The sequence below is a fragment of the Ascaphus truei genome, chromosome 6, assembly GCF_040206685.1.
Source record: "Ascaphus truei isolate aAscTru1 chromosome 6, aAscTru1.hap1, whole genome shotgun sequence".
In the NCBI taxonomy this organism is placed as follows: Eukaryota; Metazoa; Chordata; class Amphibia; order Anura; family Ascaphidae; genus Ascaphus; species Ascaphus truei.
The window spans coordinates 96,640,124-96,667,934 of record NC_134488.1 but is presented as its reverse complement, the minus strand read 5'-3'; the positions used below and the strand labels follow the sequence as shown (position 1 = coordinate 96,667,934).

At 42.7% G+C, this 27,811-nt stretch overlaps 1 protein-coding gene across 10 annotated transcripts in view; it reads right to left on the bottom strand.

The window, feature by feature from the left end:
* Positions 1 to 27,811, bottom strand: part of EPN1 (epsin 1) — a 65,077-nt gene that overhangs the window by 23,622 nt on the left and 13,644 nt on the right. For all 10 annotated transcript variants that reach the window (XM_075605261.1, XM_075605264.1, XM_075605258.1 and 7 more), the window contains one exon: positions 220 to 724. In XM_075605261.1, the coding sequence (XP_075461376.1) occupies positions 220 to 447 (228 nt within the window). In that variant the 5' untranslated portion in view covers positions 448 to 724. The remainder of the gene's footprint in view (positions 1 to 219; positions 725 to 27,811) is intronic.

Below are 27,811 nucleotides of genomic sequence, written 5' to 3'. Positions count from 1 at the left end.
ACCTCTAAAACTAAAGTCAATATTTAAAGGGTTAAGGGGTTACGGTGCACACTTAGACACTTAAATAGGACAAATCACAGCCCAAAAAAAACCAGTTGCCATACAGAGTACAATATATAGAATGTCTGCTTTACACAAACCTTCAAAATGTAATATTAGAAGCATTCATAATCTAAATATAGAAGAGCATAAAGGCATGAGAAGTGAATGCAGCCTTACTTTATAGACATGTCGCCAGTTCTTCCCATGGTCATTCAGTCGCTTCCATATCATGCTCATGATTTCAGAGAAGGCCACCACATTGTAGGTAAGGTCTGCGATTTCAGACATAAGAGAGCTGGATGGGCCCCACGGGTCATTGGATGTGGCCTCTCTCACTTTGATCTCTGCCTCAGAGTAATTATGGACTATGTTTTTCATCTGACGGCGCAACGAGGAGGTAGACATGTTGGCCAGATCTATGGCAAGTGGCAGAAGAGAAAGGTCAACTCACAAAAGGACTTCTGTAGGATATATAATATGGAGGAGGGTTGCCTGGTCACACTACTTAAGATGTTCTTTTGCAACGGAAGGTTCTTTGCAGCTCGGCTTAAATACTGGTCAACTTAAACGATGTTCAGGGCATCCAAAAACAACAGTCTCCTTCCTCAGGTACGTTTAGGATGTCCTGATGTGTTTTCCATCAATACAAAGTTCTGGCATTGTAAATCCATTAGAGCCACATCTGAAAACACAGAAGACAAAAACTAAATTATATATAGATTATAGTGTAAAAATTAAAGAAGCTACCTCTAAAATCCCATTCATGTTTTCTGTTTTTAGTTCCATTATATTGTACGCTGAAGGACACCGATCCCACACATGGTACACAGGAAGCAAATCTGTTAGGTTTGTTACCATTTGATAAAGCAGCTGGTATATTCATCAAGACAAAGTAAATTGTTTACTCTTTATATGAGTGGCATAGAAAGGATTATTTTTCAATGCACGTCACGACTTTTAGGAGAAAGTGATAAATACGAAGAATCCTTTACACACATACGGAAAAAACTCCATTATACGGAAAAGGGATTTACCCCCAAAGAATACCACACAGACTCCTGTTTTTGAGCTATTGAAGACCTCATGCTTCCAGATGGGCCTGCAATGAAATGCCACGCAATATGCTGCTGCATTCCTTTCAATCAGCATATGTCGCATCTGTACAAAGCACTATGCCTATCACCATTTACTCATTGTTATATGCTGTCAGTGTAAGCACTCACTTTTATTGTGAGTTAATCTTTGTTATATGTAGACAAAGACCACACTGTATTCCATTGAAACTCTGACATACTTCAAATGAACACACAGCATACCTACTGTACATTACAAAGCTATTTATAGGTGTCAATCTAAAATTCACTTACCAAAACAATCCGTGTACATTTAGCCAGAATTTGAGAATTCCTTAAACATATCTAGCACACTGAATACCCTTATATCTTAAGAACAAGGAATTCATGCAAATGGTTTCCAATTTATCTACTTCAAAACGTGACAAGGACACCCGTTGCAGAGAAACCGGACCCAGAGATTTAGAAATGAAAACACTCTGTACTAGCTGCATGCAGGATTTAAAAAGGTGCTTCACTTGCAGATTCATGTGTGGGATACAGAACTACTTCCCTAAATATAGTTTAGCTGCAACTCTGAACCAGCCGTGTGTGATGACAATAGTTATGTAAAGGCCATCGTTGTGATTTACCAGCCCGTGACACTAGATTGGTGTTGCACCGGTACTTCATGGAGGTTTAAATCACATGCATCACCCGTGCTTTTTGCCACAAGGGAAATGTAAAAGCTGTATTCTGTTTCCCCTGGAGGGAACAGTATCAGCAGCACCTTCCCAGGAATGTATCTCAAGGACCAGGGGGTCCACAGAGCTGAAATAAACATGGTTCAACACCGGAAACCCCCTGCTAAAAAAAATTAAGTTGGGACTTAATAAAATAAATAGGGGTAACTGTCTATTGGAGAAAAGTGCAGCTAAAGAAGCAAAGTATAAAAATCACCTTGGCAGCATAATTCAGATGCAAGAAAGTCTGCAATTCTCACTTTTTATCAAACACAATAGTAACTTTCAGTTTCATAATAATGACGAGTGCTGCTGGGCTATGGCCATGAATGCAAAACCAGCAGCAAGTTACCAACACAATGCTGCAGCAAAGTCTGCTTCTCAACAACTTTGTGGATTCTTTCTTTGTTCGGTTAAAGTGTTTGTATCTGGGCTTTACAGTCTCAAATGCTTTTATTGGGCCTATTATTCACATGCTTACAACATGTCAGAAAATTGTTCGCATGCTTACAACATGCCAGAGAATGAATACATCCCAACTGTGCAGCTGCTGTCTATTGAACTACTAAAATGCCCCACCAATTTCATCGGCCGCCCCCTTTCTCTGAGCCCTGTAACAATTACATTCCCTTCCGGGGAATAGCAACTCTTGAGATCAAATGCATTGTAATGAACCCCAACCCTCTCTAAAAGCACGTCTGAGATCAAATGCATTGTAATTTTTTCTGTATATGATACCATTTTCAAATGACCAGATAATTGCAGGGAACCCTTTAGGGATCCCTGGGGAATCTAGGAATCGTGGTTGAAAAACACTGCTAGACTAGTGGTGCACAAACTTTTCCCCCTGCCTGCTCGCTCCCCTCCTTACCCTGTCTCCGGCGTCAAGTGACGTCACATTGCCATGGCACCGTGACCCCCAAAGCGTCATTTGACGTCACGCTGCCGAAAACAAGGGAAGTTGCAGAGGCCTCACGCAATCAATCCCCAGGCATTTAATTTAAATGCCTTGGGGGAAGAGCGCGGGGCCTCCAACCGCCACACCCCCCAGGAACATCTTGCGCCCCTCAAGGTTGCGCTCCCCTGTGCTACAGATAGATTTCATGTTTGCATTATACATCAATGATCTTGTTGCATTTTTGTATAGAGCCGACAGGATACAACATGCTATAGAATATATCTATATAATTCACAAGTGTCCGTTAGTCACGCTCTCCATCACATACAACATCTCTGCTACCCAGTCATGTTATATAAAATCAAAAGAAATCTATTTATGAGCAGATTCCAGGACATGTTACATTTTAAGGTTGTAAGGAGATAAGGTTTCCAGGGGGTGCAATGGCATAAACACAACAGCATAATGGCATAAACACATTAGCAGGGGAAATTGAGAGTGGAGACTAAATAGTTCTAGCAACATTTATGGATGTAAAAGAAAAGAAATCTGGAAACCTTATAAATTACTTTGTTTTACTTTTAAGCATTAAAAAAAACCAGATGCTTAATCAGCATTACATTCTACAAATCATCGGGTCGCTTGCCTGAAATTTGCATTATGTTATGTACATGTGTAAGAGCTAGAAAGGTTGTATGGGGTTTATCCAGATGGAACTAGGAAGTCTCAGAGGATTTTGGGTGTGGACATGCAATGTAGCAGTATTTGCAATGTAGCAGTATTTGGGAGCCCTAACCCATTCATAGCGACAACTTGCAAAGGTTCAAGCCTAACTTATTATATGCTGTACAGCTAAAAGGGAACACTGACTAAATGGAGCACTCTATTGCTCATCTTCTCCCCTCGGGCCATTTGTGTTGTGAAGCATGTGATCAATAGGCCCAATAAAACGTATTGGAGACATAAAAGTACAGATTTAAACTACACACACTGAACAGAACAAAGAGAGGATCAACAAAGTTGGTGAGACGTAGACGTTACTGCAGCATTGGGGTTTAGAACGTGTTGGTAACTTGCTGCTGGTTTTGCATTCATGGCCATAGATAGTCCAGCAGAACTCATGTCATTATGAAACGGAAAAGTTACTATTGTGTTTGCTAAAAAGTGAGAATTGCAGACTTCCTTACATCTGAATGATGCTGCCATGGTGATTTTAAAGTGCATGAGAAAACACAAGCTCTTTAAATGCCAAGAATCTGGGATGTTTCATACGCCACAGAGCTGCATTTGTGTAGCAATATCTATTGAATAGGTCCAAACCGTGCATTTAGAAAATCACCATCATTCCAAATTGGGTGAGCACCCACCGGAAGAATGCACAGACTGTGCAAACATTCAGAAAACCAGCAATGAATCAATTTTCAATGTCTGTATACTTTCATTTTGTACATGGCACCGATTTGCAGTGCATACTTCTTACACAAGCTTCATCCTCGTTCCTTCTGCTTGTTTGAGACACACACACACTTTTTGTACAGGATTGGAACCAGGGAGGTAGAGGGGAGTAGGTACCCCAGGAGGTTAACTGTGCTATTTTCAGCTCTGGGACTCCCTGGTTCCCAAGATACTTACTGGTGGTTATAGGTATTGCTTCCTGGTTTCAAAATGGGGTTTTAAATGGCCACCCAATTGGAAGTCCCAACCAATGATGTTGCTGCTTCACCTGAAGGACTCATTTCACCAGTATCTCAGGAACTACGGTGTCTCAGAAGCTGAAAATAGTAGCGCTTGGGGGAAGGGGGTGGGGGGGGGGGAGCGGGAAGAGGGCGCATAAAACAATGGAGGCTTAAGAAAAAAAATAGGAGGAACTGCTCCTTTAAACAGCAACATCCCATACTTACAGCTTGTACAGCCTACCTTGAAGTACAGAGCAAACCCACATTATTGTGTTTTCTGTCTATAATATGCTGTATACCATTGCAGGTTTGTGTCACTGAGGCTCTTAAATGTAATTCAGATCCCATTGGAGCATCTTTAAGCAACTTCACACACTTCAACAAGTTTCTTTGCTGCTTAAAAATACACCATCACGATGCAAATGAATATATCCATTTGTCTGCTGAATTCCAGTACATCACAATTGCTTCTTCTGGCTGCCTCAGCTGTTCCCCAAAGCTCTGGTGGAATTTAAACTTCCCTAAACACTGCAAATTATCTTGCACACCAGATGTGGTCTTTTTGGAAGATAAGCGTTCCAAGATATTTCCCTCTGTTTTCCAGACCTGTCAAAAACTAGTCTACTAAACTGGCCTTCAAAATGCGTCCCATTTGTACAACAAAAAGTAGCCCATGCAGCAGAAATAAGATACAACCCACTCCATTGCACCAACACACTGAGAATATAAACGGCTCACTAAATAGAGGAAGCGGGCAGTTAGCCAGTCAGGGACAGTAACGTAGGACCGCACCATTACTGCTTAGCTCATAGGGAGGAAGATGGTCAGTGGCCACCATGACAGAAGTTCAATATATACATCTTCATCTCCATCATTTTTTATTTATTTATTTTTTAAACACACAACGTAGGAGAGAATGCCAACAAGTCTGGAATATGAGGATGATCCCATCCGATTCAAGCCGCAAAAAAAAAAAAAATATATATATATATATATATATATAAGAGAACCGGATCCATGCAGGGGGATTAGTGCTAACATTTCCATTTGTTATATTATTGATATGTTCTGGAGACTTCTCCCTAATCTTTTGTTAATTCGGTGAATTTCACTCAACAAAAACACTTGTCTACCATAGGAAATATCAGAAATAAAGAGCACTGCGTAAAGTGACTGGCCAGAAACAGACAGACCGGTCACACATCTTTAAAAATATTAAAACAGGTATAATAATGAAGTAGAAAATGTATGCACATTCGTTTTACAACACAATGTATTTATTGGTAGTCAACCCCTGGGCCAAGAACGTAGGCTGCGTCCACAGTAGAACGCGCTTGCTTCCGCACTCTGATCTGGAGTCGCGCGGGAAATACAAACTTGTTTGTATCGCGAAGCACCACTCTCTCTGTAGCAAATGTGCATGCGAACTATGTGCATATGCATTGGCGTCCTAGTGTTTGTTTCGGCGCAAGCTGTGCAGCTCGCGCCATATCCTGCACGATGGACGCAGCCCAACAACACAAGTTCCCTTCAGCAGCAAGAGTAAGGTTAATACAGGTTCTGTTCCAAAAAGGTCCATACATTAAAAAAAAAAAATTCCGGTTTAGCTTCTTGTAACATTTCTGCTTTAGCCTAGTGTTGGATAGCTTACAATTTTTAGTGCAGTATCATTTATCTACACACACACACACACACACACACACACACACACACACACACACACACACACACACACACACACACACACACACACACACACACGCGCAGAAATTACACAACTACTGGGTGGCATCTAAAGTAGCCAATTAGAAACATTACATGTGCAGCAAGATGAGCGATTACCTGACGTGAACAATCTTTGGCAGGGCCACTGACACATCTCAGGGCCCAGGACTAGTTACTTCCGGACCCTCTTTTCCCCGTCGGCGGTATAATGATCCCCCCACCCCTGTCACACCGACGAGCCCCCCCATTTCACACCTCCCGAGCCCCCCTACTCCCCCGTCTTCCCATGTATTTTTCTCCCCTCCGTCTCACTCACATCCCCCCCACGCGTCTCACTCTTACACCTTCTGTCAACCCCCCCAAACAAAACACATTAAGACCTCTGCTCCCCCCCAATACATATTAAAAAATGCTTGTTACTTTAGAATACATAATAAAAAATAAAAAAAAAGAAATTAGTTCCAAAAAATAAAATGCTACAAGTATTTTCTCATGGTACAAAACGGATGTTTTTTTTTTTTTTTAAATAAACAAATGTAGGATATTCCATGGTCTGCAGCTTTAAGGCTATCACTGCTTCAGCACAGGTGGCTCAGTCAAAGACCCACCTGATTGAGCCACCTGTGCTGAAGCAGGCATATCCTTAAACCTGACCAGTAGAGGGGGTGGTGCTTGAGGACTGGAGTTAAGCACCCCTGCTCCAACAGAAAGCCAATTACCAACGAATGAAGAATTGTTAAGAGAGGTTTTAAGTAACACAATATAATAAAGACAAAGTTATTAGAATTGAACAAATAGAAAACAATGAGCTTCATTAGTGACCAGCCATTTACAATGCTGCAACAGGTAAAGGACAGCTTGGCTTATATTCAGTTGAAGGAGCCATGCCAATTAGCCGGCCATTCTTTTGTAAGTATTTTTAAACCGTCCAAATGGTTTCCTTAAGGCAATTGAACCACGCTAATGGCAAATATGTTTCTGCTTTCACATTGGGGAAATTACAACATTGAATGGGAAGGGGATTTTCATTCCCTTGGACCAAAGTCATGATCAGCGAGTCAATAAAGATATGAAGGTGGGGAGCGGGGAATCGGGCTAACAAGCACTTGCTGAACACAGATATCACACAAAAGGGAGCAAACCAGAGGAAATCAAACCATCTCCCAAACCTCAGATCACCATGTTTAAAAAAATAACAAAATATATATTTTAAAATCCTTATAAGTGTAAGAAATGGGTTAAAATTACCAGTCCATCCCCGAGATGTAACCCCATAAACAGGTCACTGGCATCAGTTCCCACTGGTTGTAGGAGGGACTGTCTCTAATAAATCCCTGTATGATACTGCAACAATAAGTGTTATGTGTTAACAGATTCATCAATTTAGTACTGAATGGGTTAACTATAGGAATTTGTTTTTAGTCCTCTTAAAGTCCTCAGACAAATTGAGGTCACAGCCCAAAAAGCACAAACGCCTCAATCTCTGAACTCTGGGTAAAAGCTCCTTAAAGGAGAAACAGGAAGTGGCTGTGACGGAGGTGCAATCTGTACAAGTCAGTGTGACTGGGCAATGTGCTCCTTCCTTCCACACTGCCGAGCACCCAGCTTCTACTTTCCCTGCAATCAGCTGGTGATATGCCCTACTGTAAGGACAACAAAATGGTCCTTTAAATACACACTCCATTCATTACAATTTTTTTTAATTTCACATTTCTTCCTTACGTGTGTGTACGTGTGTACGTGTGTACGTGTGTGTGTGTACGTGTGTGTACGTGTGTGTACGTGTGTGTACGTGTGTGTACGTGTGTGTACGTGTGTGTACGTGTGTGTACGTGTGTACACGTGTGTGTGTACACGTGTGTGTGTACACGTGGTACACGTGTGTGTGTACACGTGTGTGTGTACACGTGTGTGTGTACACGTGTGTGTGTGTGTGTGTGTGTGTGTGTGTGTACGGAAGCAAAAAAAAAGGGTGAGGTTTAATACGCACACACTTATGCTAAGGGTTAACACTCAGGTGGAGAGAGGTTAGGCCTTTGATTGCTGCAGGAGTCCAAAGTTGCAGCCGTCACTGAGCATTGTATCAATTTATCTGTAGCCAGGGAGAAAAAAAAAAATGCGCGTGGGATACTCCCCGCCCTGCCCGTTGCGCGTGGGATACTCCCCGCCCTGCCCGTCGCGCGTGGGATACTCCCCGCCCTGCCCGTCGCGCGTGGGATACTCCCCGCCCTGCCCGTCGCGCGTGGGATTCTCCCCGCCCTGCCCGTTGCCCGTGAGATTCTCCCCGCCCTGCCAGTCGCCCGTGGGATACTCCCCGCCCTGCCCGTCGCGCGTGGGATACTCCCCGCCCTGCCCGTCGCGCGTGGGATACTCCCCGCCCTGCCCGTCGCCCGTGGGATACTCCCCGCCCTGCCCGTCGCCCGTGGGATACTCCCCGCCCTGCCCGTCGCCCGTGGGATACTCCCCGCCCTGCCCGTGGGATACTCCCCGCCCTGCCCGTCGCCCGTGGGATACTCCCCGCTGCCCACAAAATATTCTGCTCGTTAGTTGTACGATTTGAAGCTAAATATCTAAACATAATTCTTCAAACATTTTGTTCCTTTAGAGTTATTTAATGTATGGAAGTGGACTTGTTGAAATAAACTGTGAATTTAGTCTTACTCAAAGGGTTTAAGAAGATGAAAATCTGTACGTTTTGTAAAGGGACAGTTAACGAGTCCTGGGCTTTGCCTCAGATCCATTTAACAACAAAACAGCAGAGACTTCGCAATTGTGCGATCCTTGCACCCATTTTAACCCCTTTGCTGCTAAAGGGCCAGACAACACTGACAAAGAATGCAGAATCCTTTTGGTAGTGATGGGGTCAATAAAAGCTGGCATACTTGCCAACATGCGTAAAAATGGTCATCTAACTGGGAATGCACATTTACAAGAATATTTAAACGTGGTTCTCAGAGATTCCCTTAAATCAATGCCAATATGGCTTCTTAAATAAAGCATTAATGCAATTAATCGCCATCATAGTTATTCAGCTCTGGCTGTCATACTTACGAGAAGATGGAAGCTTCAAGCACTGTGGATTACTCAATCATTCTCTGTAGACATTTAGGATGTAACCAAAAATTTAAACTGTGGCCTCTACCCTGGCAAACAGCTATATGAAATAAAAGTTCCACTTTGGCACTTACTGGTGATTGAGTCGGTAGCATGTGCCACCGGCAAAACACGGTGCTACAGAGTTTGTTGCCATGGCACGCCACGATTTCTTGTATGGGTGAAGACGCAGCTGGCGAGGGCGTGAGATGGTACAAAGCAGAGGAGGGAAGGCAGCTGCTCTTAGCAAAACCTCATGCAACAAACAGGCACAAGCACAATGCATATCAGACACAATAAGCTTGCAAAATGCGGATTTAAATGGACACCGGCATGCGTACCCAGCTCATAGAAAGGGTAGCAGTGTTGGTCCTTTCTACCATGTAGTAACAATGGAGTGAGAGGGGGTAAGGTGGTATGATGCATTTTAGTAGACCAACAAGTAGCTTATGTTATAAGCTTTAGGCCGGGTCTATAGTGCCGTCGTTGGCGACGCCACCCGTCACCACCGGCGAAAATTATGTTTCGCCGGGCGGCGGGGGTCGCGGGATTCCAGCAATTTGATTTGTTCAAGGACCGTCACGTGACGCGACAGCCCTTGAAAAATGACATTTTGCCGGCTTCCAGTTTCCGCTCCGTCGCGTGCACTATAAGCGCACGCGGCGGCGGCAATGTATTTGTTTTCGGGCGACGTCGCCGGCACTATAAGCGCGGCCTTGGAACCTCTTTGGGGGTTATCAGGTATGGCAGAATTTTCTGTCATACCCGATGAAGAACCCCGAGAGGTTCAAAAGCTTGTAACATAACTACGTGTTGGTTCTATAAAAAGGCATCATACCACCTTACCCCGTCACTCCTTTGTTACTAAATAAGAGTCCAGAAACACATCGAACACTTGTAAAGTTAAAACAGCCATAATATGGGCAGTATTTCCTTGAACATTGTTTTGCTTTTTATTGTAGTACTTTGGCGTTACTACACGGAAATAGATAAATACGAAGGGTCATTTATCAATTTTTTTTAGCTTTACACCGGATTTAAAGAATATATCCAATATATAGGTGCATGAGATGTCCAAGAGGGTTATTCACTAAACTGTGATGGTGCCGATCGGGGAACAATCGCATGGCAAATCCCAGTGACTTAAAATTGGAGACTGCGCTTAGTGCACGGTTTGGCTGTATCGCAGTTTCATTAGCAAAGTCCTACATGGCTGTTGCTCAACTCAGGTATAAATTTTGATTTCTGGCAACTGGCGTTCACAGAATTTTTATGGCCTTGTCATTGTGTTTTTGGTTGCAATGAACATCAGAAACCGTGGAATTGTTCAGAAGTCAATTGCACAAAATCTGAAGTATGTCTCGGAGATTAGAGGATCTATACAACCCCTAAAATTTGCCGCTTTCGAGCTTCATTCTAGATGTCCAAAAAATATATATGAAATGTACATTTCCACCTCGGCTATTGCCAATTTGCAACGTGCGAGCGTTTCTACTGACACCAAATTCAAAATTGCTGTAAACCAAAAGGGAATTTCTTTCTACACTAACTAAGACCAGCAATATAAAAAAATCCCAAATTGGGAGGCAGCAGAGGAAATGATTAGGTTACATGTATTCTTGAACAGCATCTGCAAACCCCAGAGGATTTTCAATACGAGCCTAGAGTATATTTTTAGAGCAGACAACCCTCATGGACAGGAAGGGAAAAAATATGTTTATGCTACCAAGGTAATTAATTTATTTCTTGGAAAATTCTACAAGTGTGAAATGATTAGCAATTTAAAGAGCCCTGTGTTTCCGAGAAGCTTTTTAGGTGACCGTGAAAGCATTCAATAACATTCTTAATCAATAATGTATGGAATACATATGGAATGAAGTACTAATGTTTTGGGTCCCATAGGGTCAGTCAGGGCCACTTTTCTAGAAATTTGCATTAATGCTGATATCACAGACAAAACAAAAATTGAATATTGAAATGTGTGCGCGCGCATATGTAAACACATTCAGGTCAGATATAGATACACACACTAAGGTGTGAAATCTAGAAAGAAACTGCATTCCAGTAGCATCTGATTCACAGGGAAAACAGCTTCCTTCCTGATTTATACGAGAAACTGCAAACATTCATACTATAACATTTCTAACCATACACAGCTGTATAGTAATACTAGCACAAGAGGGCCATAAATACGAGGCACTGGTGGCTGATCTAATACCAAGTTCTCACCTCACCAGTTGTCAGTATCTTGGAACTAGTGTGATTGTCCAGAAAATCTACTCAAATCAGAATTGTACACGGACATGTGTCAGCAGAGGTACCCGAAAACTAGCATAAAAAGCTAGAGACCGGAGCAGCTCCAGAGAGAGAAATTATCCAACACCACCAATGATTTGGGTAGGAGGATGAGGGATGCGGGATGCCGTTTCATCTTCCCAGAGGTCAACTGGTAATATGCATTATTCTAACAGGTGTCTCCAACCTTTTCTGTAATGTAGTAGCTTCAGATAATTTTCATTTATCAGACATAGCTTTCAACATTGAAAACACTCCCCCCAAACACGCACTAACGTCCGGTACGAACCAACAGCAGAGGGGCCCGGGAGGGCCGGCAGCAACTAGAGGCCTGGCAGTCAGACGCAGAATTAGGGCTTGATCTCTGGCCAGCCCAACTTGCAGCGCCGGTTGGGCCCCCGGCAGCCAGCGAGCTACCGGTCGCTCGTGATCGACACTTTGGAGACCCCTGTTCCAACATGCAGTTTGTAATAACTACTATATAGTAACAGTAGGTTGATTTTAAATACAATATTTTGATAGTCGCATGTATGGGTGTCTCTTTTAGGCCTCCCCTAAGAACATAAAATGCAGGTTTTTTGTTTTGTGTTTTTTCTTTGTTACAGATTTGGAGAGCCAGGCAGGAGGGGATTCATTAAAACGAAGAAAACATGTTTAGAAATAAATCAGTGTGTGGAAAAGAGATGGGGGGAGGGGGGGGGGGGGGAAACACACAAGCTACTGCTAAATAGGGAGGTTATAATTCGTAATTATTTTATTCTTCAATTAAACAACCAATATAGATGTACTGTATACAAAATTGAGGCGGTCATGAAAGGGATTGTGGTTGTTAAAAAGTATGGAAAGAGTTTTGGAACCATCGCTCCAAGCCGAGGATTACAGAACATGGGCAATACCTGTTGAGCTCATTTCCAAATTAAAAGGGAAAGACTGCGCTGACATTTGCTTCCTGCTGGATAACAGAACTGTATGAAATCCTAAATGTGCAAAAACAGAATTTAAAAAGAATACTACATGATTTCAAGAACACTAGCGAGTCACAAAGTAGCAGCAATGATCTATGGGTGTAGGGAACCAGGAGTTCAAGAACAAGGAGCTTTGCATGGTAAAAGCAGCCCTACAACAGTACTTCGAGTTATATCAATTTCGACAAATAAAAAAAAAAAAGAGAGAGAAAGGCTCTCTTATGGTCACTAGCTTCTTATTCACGTTCTCATTGAGTTCATTTGGGAATAGTTTCACTGCATAGGCACCAGTGAGCGCCACAGGCACCGATTCTCAAACTGTTCTCAGAATAGGTAGAATTACACTTTGAAATCTTTCACTAATTAGAGGTGCACAACCTGGGGGACGTGAGATTTTCTTTTGGGGGGGGGGGGTGCAGGTGGCTGCAGAGGTCTCGCGCTCTTCCCTGAGACATTTAAATTAAATGCCGGGGGACCACGCGAGGCCTCTGCAACCTCTACTTACCAAGGTTTAGCCGGCTTCTGGACACGTGACCATGGCAACGTGGCGTCAAATGACACAGCGGGGTCATGTGACGTCACAAGACCCGGTGTCGTCATTTGACGACACAGGAACGGAGGTAGCAAGACAGGGGGGCGCAGCAAAATAAGTTTGCGCGCCCATGGATTCGATCACAGTGCTACTTGTGTGTGATCACTTTTCTGCGTCAGAACCAGTCATTGTAACAAGAATGTTTCACTATTCAGTTTGACTAGAGGGGAGTTGTGTTTGATCCTGGTTGCAGTTTTAATAAACATACGAATGATGGGGACCAGAGCAATCTCACAATGCTGCCACTTGGACCTTTACGGACGCTGGTTTCAATCCAATAAATTCTTTGTTGTAAGAACTCCAAGACCATTTAAAAATTACATTGGAAAGTTTCCACTTTGGTAGGCTGCATCAAGGTTATTACCTGGTCAGAAACTTTAGGAATTTCCCCTCACAATTTCCATGTCGTCAATTTTAGAAAATTGAGGGTTTGTATGATGTATAGGACCCGGACAATAACGTTGGGATTGCAGATAGAGTTCATGGCACTGCTACAGATTGGCTTACGAGATGCGCAAACCAGGTTCACACGAGCCAGTAAGGGACTATTAATATCACTTGCGTCCTATCCCTCCTGATTGCAGTAACGGAAAGAATATGTAATCCGGATGAGAACTTCAGCACATCGTGCAGGCATCCCATGCCACTGCACACGGATCCCAACATCTCAATACATCTGAACGGGTCTGTTGTGTGTCGATACCATCGGATCCATCACCGATCGGCCCAACTTCTGTACTATCTGATCTAACACCTGTTAATTTAGTTCCCATTGTCTTGGCCGAACCAGATGTCTGCTCAGAAAGTTTGCTTCGCAATTACTCTGTCTTCCAAAATATATGTAGCGGAGATGCATGAAACCGTTTGTTCTGCCCAGGCCAACATCTTTGACGCTTCTGAACGCCGCCACCTTGGAGGTTGGGACATGCTACCGATGTAACATTGTCCGACAGGATTTTGAATGGGGAACCACGTAACATGCCTTGCAGACTTTTAATGGAATAAAATAAAGCTTGGACCTCCAGCAGATTGATGGGAATAGACTTCTCCTGGCTTGACGGAAGTAATTTGCTATGGTAGACAGCTACCCATCGTTTGACACGTGTCGGTTTTTAACACCTACCAGATAGCAGAAATCATGCAGACAAATTCTGCTTCTTGGTCCCTGACTGGAGACTGCTCTTCATGGCCCAGAATAACCGCATTATGTGATTCGTGGGATTTCGTTGACCTCCAAATCATAGGAAATTTTTGTGTAATTGTCTTGAATGGAACATGGCCCAAGATACCACTTTAATTACCGAATTGAGGCGCTCCATCATATGCATAAACTGCATTTTTGACAACCTTGGAAACTTCCTGAAGACGTTACCTTCTTTTATGGATCTGGAGGGCTTTGGTGACTGGCAAGGACAAGTCCTTTTTGGCTGACAACTACAAAGAACTGGATCACTCTTTTCTACATTAATAATCCAGCCATAATCTGGATAAAAAGTTTTTTTTTTGTTTTGTTTTTTAAATCATCATGTGCATACAAAAAAAAAAAAAAAAGAAGGACCAAAGTCCAGTACCAGTGCTTCAAAACCTATATGGCAGTTGCTGTGTTGTATCAGCCAAAATTAAAGGTACAAGGTACCGTGTTGATGGTATATGATATAAACAAAATGTTTCTGTAGTGGCTTGGGGTTATTTCAAAATAATTTGTAAATAGATCATGAGTAAAAGATCTAAGATGTTTGGCAGGTAGGGTGAGCTCACAATTAGGCATGTACTGGGGTCAGCTCTATTAGAAACAGAGAACTGCTGGGCTGCAGGTGTCTCGAGAATTGTGTCACCTGCCTTCCAAAGGACAACACAAAATTCTCTCCAAAGTTCATATATAGCTGAATAGTACCCACAGAGCTAAGTGCGTATCACAATACTCTCAGGATCCCTGATGATGGAAGTTCCGTTAGCGTGCTTCCTGTGGCATGGAGAGGTAAAACGAAGCAAAACAAGTGGCTGTGCACAGTAAAAGGAATGAATGGCTGGAATGCAAACAAAAGCTTTAAAAAAAAAAATATTTAAACACTTGGAATAGTATTTAAACAATAAAAATGTCCTTAAATCTGTGGCTCTATAAGTTGATATATATCTTGGATCAAAGACATACGGCTCATTTGGTAAGAGACGCCTGTGTTTAACAGGTAAATACAATTTGTATGTCCAGACTTAGTGCTGACATTATCTGGGATAGATATCCTTAAACAATGCCAACGCTGAAAGGGTCTCAATTAAATGTTAAATAAGGCTGCGGCCCTGCAAGCGCTGAGCGCGCTTGCGCTCAAAGCATGCGTGGCGGGTGTCCTGCGTCTGCTCGCGCGCGGGGGAAGGTGGTGGCATTGCAGAATATTGAGCGAGCGGGTAAGTATAATTTTTTTATTTACTTAAGCGCATCGCGTGTGTGCCCGCGCATACGCGGGCGTGCATCGCGTGAGCGGGGACTTGCATATATATATATATATGCAAGTCACCTCGCCAAGCACCGCCCGCTCAGCGCTAGCTGGGCCGCAGCCTAAGGAATTACATTGAAGATTACTTTACCATTGCGTCTTCTATTCAGAATTGCCCTCATTCTTAATCAGTTTATCTATGGAGTCTAACTTTAAGGCTCCCATTTCATTCTGGGTTCCTCCTTACTCAGATGAAGATCATTCCTCTTCCTCACCTCAGCATAACTCCCTTGATCATTTGTAAAAACCTCATACTCCATGTAATGATCTCATGATATTAAGCATTTTAATCAAATCTGACACGAGGTTAACGTTGGTTACAAATCATCTTAAAGATACATCAATTGTTTTATTGCAGGACTAACTGCCCATCCATGACTACTTTTAGGTACTGATCGAAGGATAAAGGATATCTGGTTTTGTATGAGGGGGGTTGGGGGGGGGGCTTGAAATATGGCTTCCCTGACTAGAATAAACAGGACCCTTTTATATGTACCCAAAAGGGCATTCTTTGAGGGATTCTGCAGAGTATATGGGGGCACATCTAGCACTACAGACCCAAAAGTTGATAGTTTGCCAAACGTTACAAGAATAGATATTTGTAACCATTGCAATTACACAAATCAAATTATACCAAAACCCTAGATTTTCTATGTATGATCTCTAAAATCTGTTTATCCTGTGAAAATAGACAGTAGGTGATCATATGTCATTCAGGTGTGTATCTTATGTACACAGACGCAACAGAGAAGATAGTGTTTATCTTAGTATTATGGAAACAAAGTTATGAAGTATTTTATATATTAAGGCAACGTTTAAATGTCAAAAGAAAAGGTTTTTTTTCTAAAATCGTAAAAATGTCAGAGTGATGAAAGTGGTGGATTGAAAACACAAAGGTGGGTTTATGTTCTCAATTAAGAGAATTTGTAATATAAAACCCTACTTTTAATTATGAAGTAGATTTCAACCAAGGGAGTATCTGACGTCAACAAGATGTGAAGTTTCATATTTTTCAACTCAATACCTTTGTGAGGAAGAAACCTTATACATATTTAGAGGCAACGTATAGGAATTCTTTGTTTATCCTTATTCTTTTGATGAAATTGGATATACCGGTGTTAGAAGCTCTGTACTTTTTGTATATTAAAGTTTAAGTCACAACTTTTATCTGCAGTTTTGGATACATATTTGGACTTTAAGGCACCGGTTTTTAAAGTTTAAGTAATACTTTGGGCTCCGATTGAACTGTTGTATGCTTTGAAGATTGTAATTTACATTTTCGGACACATTTTGCATAATTTTCTTAATAAACAGGGATCATGAGACTGCAAATTATTACATATTTGATATTTCTTGAGTGGTGGCAGTGGGTTAAATATATATTGTAACAAAGCATGGATAAAGATTAACTCATTTTAAGTACCTTTCGATGGAGAAAGTTGAGGCAGTGAGTTGGATGTGTGTATTAAGCCTGGTTGCATATACAGCAGGGCCTCAGGCATACGGCGGATCCGTTCTAAAGGCCCGCAGTATAGTGAAAATCGGCGGAAAGCAGAACTGGCGAATTTCAGCTGTGCGCATGCGCAGCCCGGCATTTTCCCCCTTGTGCGCATACGCAACCCGGCATTTTTCCTTGTGCGCGCACAACCTATGTTCTGCGCGCGCAAGCTACGTTCTGCGCGCGCAAGCTACGTTCTGCGCATGCGCGCCGGTGGCAAAAGCTTCTGAGGAGACATGGCGGCCCCCTTCTCGGTGCCGCCGTATCAGCGGATCGTCAAGAAGCGGGGCCTTGCTGTATGTCACATGCTCACAAGTGTGCTTTTCTTGACAGATAGTATATTGGGATGCATTGAGGGGAAATGGGATTCATTTGAGGGTCTATGTATGGAGAAAAGTGAATCAGATGCGTAGCTCTGTATTAACTCTTGTCCCATATACAGGTCATGTGCTATCCGGTGAGCCGTACGTGACACTCCAGATCCAGAGATCCCGTAGATTTGGATCTCTTCAGGTGCGTCAGACTGAACCTTGTCAAATGACTGAAGCAACGTCTTCATCCACTCAACGTAACGGAGAAAGCCCTTCCTCGTCCATCACTTTAAGGCAGTCTGAACAAAATCTCTTCGTATAAAGTGTGGAGTTTCACATCAGATTCAGCACAATATTTACAATTCTTAAACAGCCTTTTTAGGCTTAAAATCACGTGAGCCGCCTGCTGAGACTGCCAAGGCCAATGGTCCCTCGCTACAGCTGCCATTTTAAAAACACCAGTACACCTGCCCCATAGGAACAGTGGATAAGGAAGAAAATGGGACAACTACCTGGTGTACAGATCCAGCGTTCTCCATGTCCCTCCAACCGGAAATGGACGGAGCCGCATTGTGCCACAATGACTCCGACCAGTTCTAATACCCTTGCAGGCTGCACGGGCCCTTGCGCTGAGCCGGAAGCTGCAGAGCAGCGCCATTACCGGGGCTGCAGTACCGCTGGATCCCCTCCGCAAACGGCAGCCATACAGCAGATAATTCAGAGGAAACCCTCCTCAAGAGGAAAACCTTTTAGCAAGCGGAACGCCTGCATCCATCCCCCATCTAGGGTAGGACAAGAATAATGGACCAGGGATGGACCACACCTTTATACTGGTCACTGAAGTTCTTGTCCTACCCCAGCTGGAAGGAGAAGCTATTCCAATCTGGCCTGTCAGAGGACGTGGAAGAAAAGGGAGTTTTTCTTGGGTATTCTTCTTTAACCAATTTAATTTACAGCTTATCTTTATTTTATTTTTTCAAGAATACAATTTATTCAGGTAGTCCAACACCCTGTGTTTAAGGGATCCACTGTGATCAAGTTTTCTTTTTATGTGAGGGGATGGGCTTGAGACAAAATACATTATTTAGACCAAATACTATTATTTTTTTTCCCAGGTGGGGTGTTAAACACACCAAAAAAAAAAAGGATGCAGGTATGGGTCAAGGGGGAGGAGGGGAACAAAGTTTTGAAAGCAGCAACGGTGACAACAGGCCCCAACAAGCATGCCATGAGTTACTTATTCCTCAAAGTATCCCAAATAGCAGATTGGTCGGTATCACATCACTATTGTTCCAGTTTATCATTATACTATTTAAGACTGAATACAATAAACTGTAGGTTACAAAAAAGATCAAAAACAATTTTTTTTTTTAATTTTATAACATTTTGTAAGTCTATTACTTGCGTCTTACCTTCAAGCGATTGTTGTTGTTTATCGTGTCACTAACACAATCTTAAAAATAATGCTTACAAATTAATGTCCTCACTCCTTAATGTGCAATTTGCCCTCTAGGTGGGGACTAAATGGACGTCTGCGTTTGTAATCTCAGCATAATCTCTGTAATTTGAATATTGTAGCGTGTGCGTGCACTGTATTTCTCTCTCTATGAAGAGATTATATACATGTTGATGCTATATTAAGGTTTGTGACAATATACTATTTTTGAATTGTAACAGTGTGCAGCAACTTTAATTATAGTTTATAGTTGCATCATCCTGTAGTGGTTTCTACTAGCACCTGAAAAAGATACCTTACCTGGTGAGTTCCAGGGGTAATACACCGTATATAAACCTCTAGCAACTAACTGAAATTCATGTGGTTGAGCTCTGGATCCCCTACTTTAAACCTGGGGGTGGGGGCACTTTGTTTGGGTGGGGTATACCAGTAGTGCTTTAAGTTTAAACTACATTACAAGTTGCTCTGCAAACTTTACCGCTTCTATGGAATGCATTATTAGTCCCTCCGGGGAAAAAGAAAAAAATAAATGTTAAAAGCTACAGCGACATGAACCATGAAAAACTGGGGAGAAAGCAGCAGGGAAATAACAGGACGACCAATGTGAACATCTTTTGTGACCCATTTGAACGCAGCTCTCCAGGTTGCATTTCTGGTTTTGTTTTTTACGTTACAGGATTGAAGCAGCGGGTCTCGGGAGCTGATCTGTGTTACTTTCAGCTCCTGGGAACCCCTGCTTCCCGAGATACTCTGTAGGGTGTGCCGATATCTTCATATAGCAGCTCCAACTGGGCTGTATGGATAACAATAGCGGCTTTAAATACCCCGCGTCTTGTGGGCCAATAGGAGAGATACTGGCACCCCCTACGGAGGCAAGCATCTCAGGAAGCAGGGTGTCATCGGAGCAGAAATGAACGTAGTTCAGCTCCGGACAGCCCCTGCTTCAATCCTAATACTAGAAGAAAGAAAACTGGAGTGCTGCTTTAAGGCAGCAGTCCAAGCTGCTGTTTTTTTACATTTATATTCCCCTTTAATATGTGCATCAATACAATCCACACAATAAGTAATTAGCTAAATTGCCAAGTGATCCGTTCTCCTGTAATCGATCGGCGAAGATTTTGCTTGGGGGTTCACTAAATGGCTGTCAGTGCAGCAAAAGAGAACCAAAGATGCAAAGTTCTGGGGGGAAGATCATGTGACCAGGCAGTCACTAGATACAATTGGTGAACTGCTAGAGAGGGGGCAGGGCTCAAAAAGGGGTGTGCCAGAGCCTGTTTCAGAAGAGGAAGGGTGACTTTGTAAATGGTTGCCATAGAATCAAAAATGCTTGTTACATAATACATCAGAAATGTCAGAGTTGTTTTTTTTAACGACTACAAGTATTTTCTCATAGTACAGAACTGATTTATTATAATAAAAATGTAAAAAAAATACATGTGGGATATTGTTTAGTCTGCAGCTTTAAGGCCCAGGTCACTCAGCTCAAAGTAGCAATACAGGCTGTATGAGCTTTTGTTTTATTATTATATTATTTTTTTTAAAGTCTGCGCTACCGGTAATTGCCTTTCTGTATTTTACTTTGAGATCGCTCGCCTTGTCCTTTCCAATATTTCTAAAAATGTGATGCTCTGTTCAGGAGATACAAACATCTGAATATTAAGTGCCCAGGAGGACACACGTTAGAGATGAAGAAAATAGCATTTCGTACACACACACACACACACACACACACACACACACACACACACACACACACACACACACACACACACACACACAATAGCGCAATCCGCTACAACGTGGATCTGCTTATAACGCGGTCTGAGCGTGGCTCCTGATTTAAAAACATTTCCTAACGGGGACACACACACACACGTGAGAATTGAACAAGAACACATTTTATATAATATACATGCAGAAATCGAACCCAGGACCTTTCATATGCTGGTATCAATTCCCTACCTGCCAGGATTGGTGTGATAAAACAGACTCTATAAATATACTTAACATCTACAGCACAGTGGATTGCACTGTGTACTATATATTAAGTTTGTTTTTAGAGTCTGACATCACACAAATCCCTTGGCTTGCAGGTAAAGAATTGGTACTAGCATATGAAACGTCCTGGGTTCGATTTCTGTATGATATCGTATAATTTACACAGACAGAGAGAGAGAGAGACAGAGACAGAGACAGACAGAGAGAGAGAGAGACAGACAGAGACAGAGACAGACAGAGAGAGAGAGAGACAGACAGACAGACAGAGAGAGACAGAGACAGAGACAGAGACAGAGACAGAGAGAGAGAGAGAGAGAGAGAGAGAGAGAGAGAGAGAGACAGAGACAGAGACAGAGAGCGAGACAGAGCGAGACAGAGAGCGAGACAGAGAGAGAGACAGAGAGAGAGACAGAGAGAGAGACAGAGAGAGAGACAGAGAGAGAGACAGAGAGAGAGAGAGAGACAGAGAGAGAGACAGAGAGAGACAGAGAGAGAGACAGAGAGAGAGACAGAGAGAGAGACAGAGAGAGAGACAGAGAGACAGAGACAGAGAGAGACAGAGAGAGACAGAGACAGGAGGGTGGTTGGTGTAGATAGAGCACAGCTTCAGACGCCCTGCAATGTGAAGCAGGGAAAACAAAACCAGGCCACTCCGCAGTAGTATCAAAAAAAATGTTTTAAGCCAGAAAACACATACAGGGAACAAAAATAGGACAGATAGAACGCACCTACTATTGTACGAAACGCGTAGGTGCGTTCTATCTGTCCTATTTTTGTTCCCTGTATGTGTTTTCTGGCTTAATACATTTTTTTTGATACTACTGCGTAGTGGCCTGGTTTTGTTTTCCCTGCTTCACATTGCAGGGCGTCTGAAGCTGTGCTCTGTCTACACCAACCACCCTCTTGGACTCCTCATTTGATGGACTGCACGCTACTGATCCTGAGAGTACCCCCTGGATGAGCAGGTAAAGTGCCAATGTGCCTTATCCAAATCCTGCTACTCAATGGACATAGTTCCTTTCTTATTATACTGTCAGGGTGATTATTGTGTACATCACGGTGGCTGTCCCAACTGACTCCACTTGTCACTTCCCCTACAGTCATCACGCATTTATTGCATTATTGAGGGGCACTCCGTCATCGTCAGACCACCAAGCTTATGGTCTTATTAATAATATGTACATGAAGTTACCGGTTCGATTCTGAGCACCACATATACCACATCTCTTTGAAGAGACAGAGACAGGAAAGGTTTATGTGACATTACTGTTCCTTGCAAAATATTTCTACTTCTTGATGACACACAAATGACTTATTTTAAGCATGTGTTAGTGTATGGCTCTTGAAAAGAATCTCAAAGCAACAGGTGTGTTTAATGTTATTGTGCATATTTTGTTTTAATTGTATTGTATTGTTTTACTACATTCTTCTTCAGTACGACAACCTATTTGTTGGGTTTCTCAGAGCTGGCTGACCAGCTGAAGAGGCCCATATAGGATTAATGGAAATGGATAGGTTTTGAAGGGTTACAGGCTAGCGGATGCAGTTCACTTATGCTGCTCTGTCGTGATCAATTCCTATTATACAGAAAATAACCAGATGGTTATAATTGGAAATTACAAATAGCTTATCGTATACGTGGAAACAGTTCCCCATCAACACAGTTTTACTAATCCATTAAAGATCTGCTTTAATAGATTTGTATTTTGCAAAAGGAAATTAAAAACATATAGAAAGTACAGTATATCAAGATTATTAGCTAACACAAGCACCCAGCTATACAGATTTGCTGGTTTTTGGTTCCCTGAATAAGTGGGGCCACCTCTTAATTCAGTAAAAAAAAAAAAATGTATATAATATATCTTTATAATATATCCATCTATATTTATGACTCAATGGTTCAAAAATCACATATGTAAAAGGAACGGCTGAATTGTGAGTGGTAGATAATCACTGCGTGTATGGTCTTACTGCACGCAACAGCAACAAGACATTAGCTAAAAATAATGCAATCCAATATTAAATCCGCTGTCGGATCCCCTAAAACAATAAAATATATTTTACCGTAACCTGATAGAAATAGATTAGCACCGCATAAAAAAAAAACATTTTTCATTCTTAATTTTTTGACCGAGATCTCAGCCGTTATTTGGCAACTGCTGTAGCCTTAATAAAGTGTTAATGACAACAGCCATTTTAACCTCCCAGAGGCAAATTTTTAGCAGCTGATCTATCCAGAACGCAACTACAGAATTGAAAAAAGGACGGGATTGCTACGAATTGCACCACATGCACTTGGCAATGGCAAAAAGACAGACATTTGTTTAACCCTTTGGTTGCAAAAAGGTCCATAGCAACGGAGTGCCGCGGCCCCTTCGGCAAAAGTGCAATCATGTACATGATCTCAGCCTCCCTTAACCCGGAAAAGGCGTCCTCTTCCACTCCTCTAGTACAGAACGCGCCCTGCGCTCCTGCACGCAATCTCCCCTAAGGGCGTGACGAGGCCAACACGTAATGGGGCTCTTGGTGTGCCGGACCCCATGACATGACTGTCTTGGAGCACCTTAAGGGTTAATAGTGAGCAGAGCAGGCTGCCACTTTTAAGCTCATACCAACCGAACAGGGCAGAGGCGCAAAGAAGTAATTTACGTGTGAAGATGTCCTAATGCGCTTTACTGCTCGCTACACAAAGACCATCAACTCCTAGAGCAAGGGTGGCCAACACCAGTCCTCAAGAGCCATCAACGGGACATGTCTTCAGGATATCCCTCCTTCAGCGCAGGTGGCTCAGTCATTGGGATATCCTGAAAACCTGACCTGTTGGTGGCCCTTGAGGACTGGAGTTGGCCACACCTGCCTAGACATTGAGCTTGGTGCCTTTTTATTGCTTACTAGAGATAGGAATGAACTTTAACCTCCACAACGACAGAAATACCAGCGGGAATAAACACGCTCACTTTGCACACATGATAACAGATTTGGAGTGGCAGCACAGCTGGCTATTTCACAGCAGGTAACGTTTTAAACGTGGCTTTCATAAATCATGCGTTCACTCTCAAAGGCACATAAGTCAATTTTCATACATTTTACCAACGTACAATTTCACCCACGTCCAATGCCAAGAAATCATAAATAATAAAATAAGGCACCTGCTACACTTCACTTTTTTTTATGCTGAGCACAGTGATGGAACTGCTGATGCAAAAATACAGGGGACAGATGGACGACTTGAAAAATATCAGCCATCTGAATAGTGACCAAGCAAACAAGAACAGGGGCTTGAAAAATATCACTGAGGCTCTCCAGATACTTACTACCCCTCCCCCAAGGGGTGACGTGGAGCTACACCCAACAGATACGGCTATATGAGGCCTTGTGGGGACAGCATCATTTAGCAGAGTGGTGACAGACATACCCCACCAACCCGGGGTGGTGCAAAATAATAATATACACACCGTATGAAAAAACAAAAACAAAAAATGTACCCCTGGCACCAACCGGCAACGGCACGCCCCATCCTATAAACAAACAAGACATCTGGAAGGCACTGTGCCGACAGGGAACTTGGACCCGGCACACGACAACATGAAATCGCTAAACCCAGACACATGATTAGCGCACTCAGGATTTTGCACACAAAAAAAATTAGTATTCACTTTCCATGTGTCGGTGATAAATTAAAAGAGGGGATTGCTACTTTACTAAATTAAGAGGATAATATATTAAAGTGCGAGTATCAAATAGAAATGCAAGGAGGAGACCCTAAGACTACGCTTATAGTGCCGGCGACACGACGGTGACGTTAGGCTGCGGTCGCTGGAAAAATTAAATAGAGATGACTTCCAGCAATCGCGACCAAGCCGTCACGCCGTGCCGCGCTTACTATAAGCGCACGCGACTGTGGCAATACATTTGTTTTGACGCAACGTCGCTGTCGCCATAAGCGCAGCCTAAGGCTAAGGCCCCGCTCCCTCAGTCGGCGCGCCCGCACTGCAGACAGACACAGACCGCGATATGCGGTCTGTAGGGAGCGGGAGCCGGGGCTGGAGTGGGAGGGGAGGCGTGGTTTAAGCGGAGAGACCCGCTACCCCCCCCCCTCCTCGGGCTCGGGAGATGCTGCGGGCTCACACGCTGACACTCATGCACACACACACACACACACACACACAGAGGCAAGCACTCACGCACTCAGGCACACACATACACAAACACAGATAGGCAGACACACACAGAGACAGGCACTCAGACACACACATACAAACACACACAGACAGGCACTCACGCTGCTTTCCCTCCACACTCCTCCCCGCTCCCCGAAGCCACCCCTCCTCCCGAAGCCTCCCCTCCTCATTGGCTCACAGCCACACCACGTGACGCGTCGACACTAGGGATTACAATTCTCTTGAATCCCCTAATGGCTGACGCGTCACAGCGTGTAGTGAGCTGTGCAGCCAGGGGGGACCGGCTCGGGAGGATTCCCCTGCTGGTGGGGAACGCTCGTGTGGCCGCCCGCGCCACCGAGCGCAGCGGGTACCAGCCCTAAGAAACGTCCGCACCAACTACAACCACCTGAATATTTGATGACATTTTTATTCCATTAAATGCTTTGAAAAGAAATCTAAATAATGAAAATAGACAGTCGCAGTGACAAAATTTGACACTGCAGTTTTCAACTTTAAAATATGCGAAAACAGGCAGTCATCTGACTTGTCATATTGGAAATAAATTAATAGCGTGAAGTAACACTAGTAATATAGGTATAGTAACTACCTCCCAAAGCACAGGTAATGAACATGAGCACAGAGAAGACAGTCGCAGATTATTAAAATATGGGCCTTTTAAGCCCTAAAATGTGTGGTCCATGTGCACTCCCTCATTACCTGTCCTACATAAATAAATCTACTATGGCCCATTGAACAAATTGAAACTTTATTTTCTTTTTCTTTTGAAAAGTCCCTTAACCACTTCTACTACTGTATGACTTTAATTTCCACGTGCACAGATAACAAAAGCAAAATTAAAACATGTGGTTTTGGATGTTTGTCAGCGAGTTGTTAGGTTATTTTTGAGAACTTTAATACCTGCCATATTACCGGGCATTGTGAAGATCTTGCAGTTGTTTGGCGCATACAGAGCTATACAACATAGAACACAGGCACAATGAAATACTGCAAACACCACACTCGCCCAAGACCTTAATGCAGCAATATACGCTGCTCGTGTTATAAATATACCTAAAATCAGGGGTGGCCACAAATATAAAATACTTAGGAGCGTGCAGGGGGCTTTCTGGCTAACCCACTATCCCTCCCCACTTGTCAGCTCTGTACGAGTGTGTGTGTGACACAAACAAACACTCATCTCTGCTGAATAACCCCGTCCCCCAACTTTAATCCCCCTCTATCCTCATCAAGCGGCGCAGCGGTGATTTGACCTGTCAATCAGTACAGGGAGGACATTTTATGCACCCAGGATTTTTCCATCCCCGATGTAATTTTTTTTTTCTAAATTATAAACAAGGCGTCCACCAGATACGAACTGCAGCACTCCCAATTTAATTCTGAAATTCCCAATTTCCAAGGATCCTTGAGGTCATCCTCACTGTGGCAGCCAATAGGAAGTGGTGACCGTCTGAGATCATAATGCAGCTTCCAATTGGGCAACTCCACAGGTGGGGGGAGAGAACACAACTTGAAGGGGCAATAATAAAGACAATTATATGACCCAAATTATTGAGGAACCAACCAGGAGAGGGGCAGTTCTGGATTTGGTCATATGAAACAATGTAGAAGTAATAACAAATATTCAAGTCCTGGAACATTTGGGTAATAGTGATCATAACATGGTCTCATTTGAAATAAATTATCAAAAAACAAATTACTTGGGTTCAACAAAGACCTTCAACTTTGGAAAGGCAGATTTTAATAAACTGAGGTCTAATCTAGTAGTAATACAATGGGATGATGTTTTTGCAGGGAAAAATGTAGAAGATAAATGGGCAGTCTTTAAAACATTGTTAGAAAAACACACTTATCAGTGTATACCCTTGGGTAATAAGTATAAAAGAAATAAGTCAAAACCAATGTGGCTAAATAAACAGGTTGGGGAGGAAATGGACAAGAAGAGGAAGGCGTTTAGATTCTTTAAGTCAGAAGGGATGGAGACATCGTATCAGAATTATAAGGAATGTAACAAAAATTGCAAAAGGGCAATCAAATTAGCAAAAATGGATAATGAAAAAAGGATTGCAATAGAAAGTAAGGTCAACCCTAAAATGTTCTTTAAGTACCTTAATAACAAAAAAATGAGAAAAGAAAATATAGGACCCTTTCAGTGTGAGATGGGTAGGCAGATTATTGGAGATAAGGAAAAAGCTGAGGTATTAAACAAATTCTTTGCCTCTGTGTTTACCAGGGAAGAATCAAGTTCAATAGTAGTGCCGCAGGAGGAAGCCACAACCTCCATATTAATGAACAATTGGTTAACTGAGGAAGAAGTACATAAGCAACTTGAAAAAATTAAAGTAAATAAGGCACCTGGCCCCGATGGCATACATCCAAGAGTTCTCAAGGAGTTAAGCTTAGTAATAGCAAAACCATTATATTTAATATTCAAGGACTCCATTTCCACAGGCTCAGTACCACAAGATTGGCATAAAGCAGATGTGGTGCCTATATTTAAAAAGGGAGCTAGATCACAACCGGGAAATTAGAGACCTGTAAGCCTGACTTCAATAGTAGGGAAACTACTTGAAGGTTTAATACGGGATAATATTCAGGAATACCTAATGGAAAATAAAATTATTAGTAATAGTCAGCATGGATTTATGAAGGATAGATCTTGCCAAACTAACCTTATTTGTTTCTTTGAGGAGGTAAGTAGGAATCTAGACCAGGGTAATGCCGTTGATGTGGTCTACTTAGATTTTGCAAAGGCTTTTGATACGGTTTCACACAAGAGGTTGGTGTACAAAAT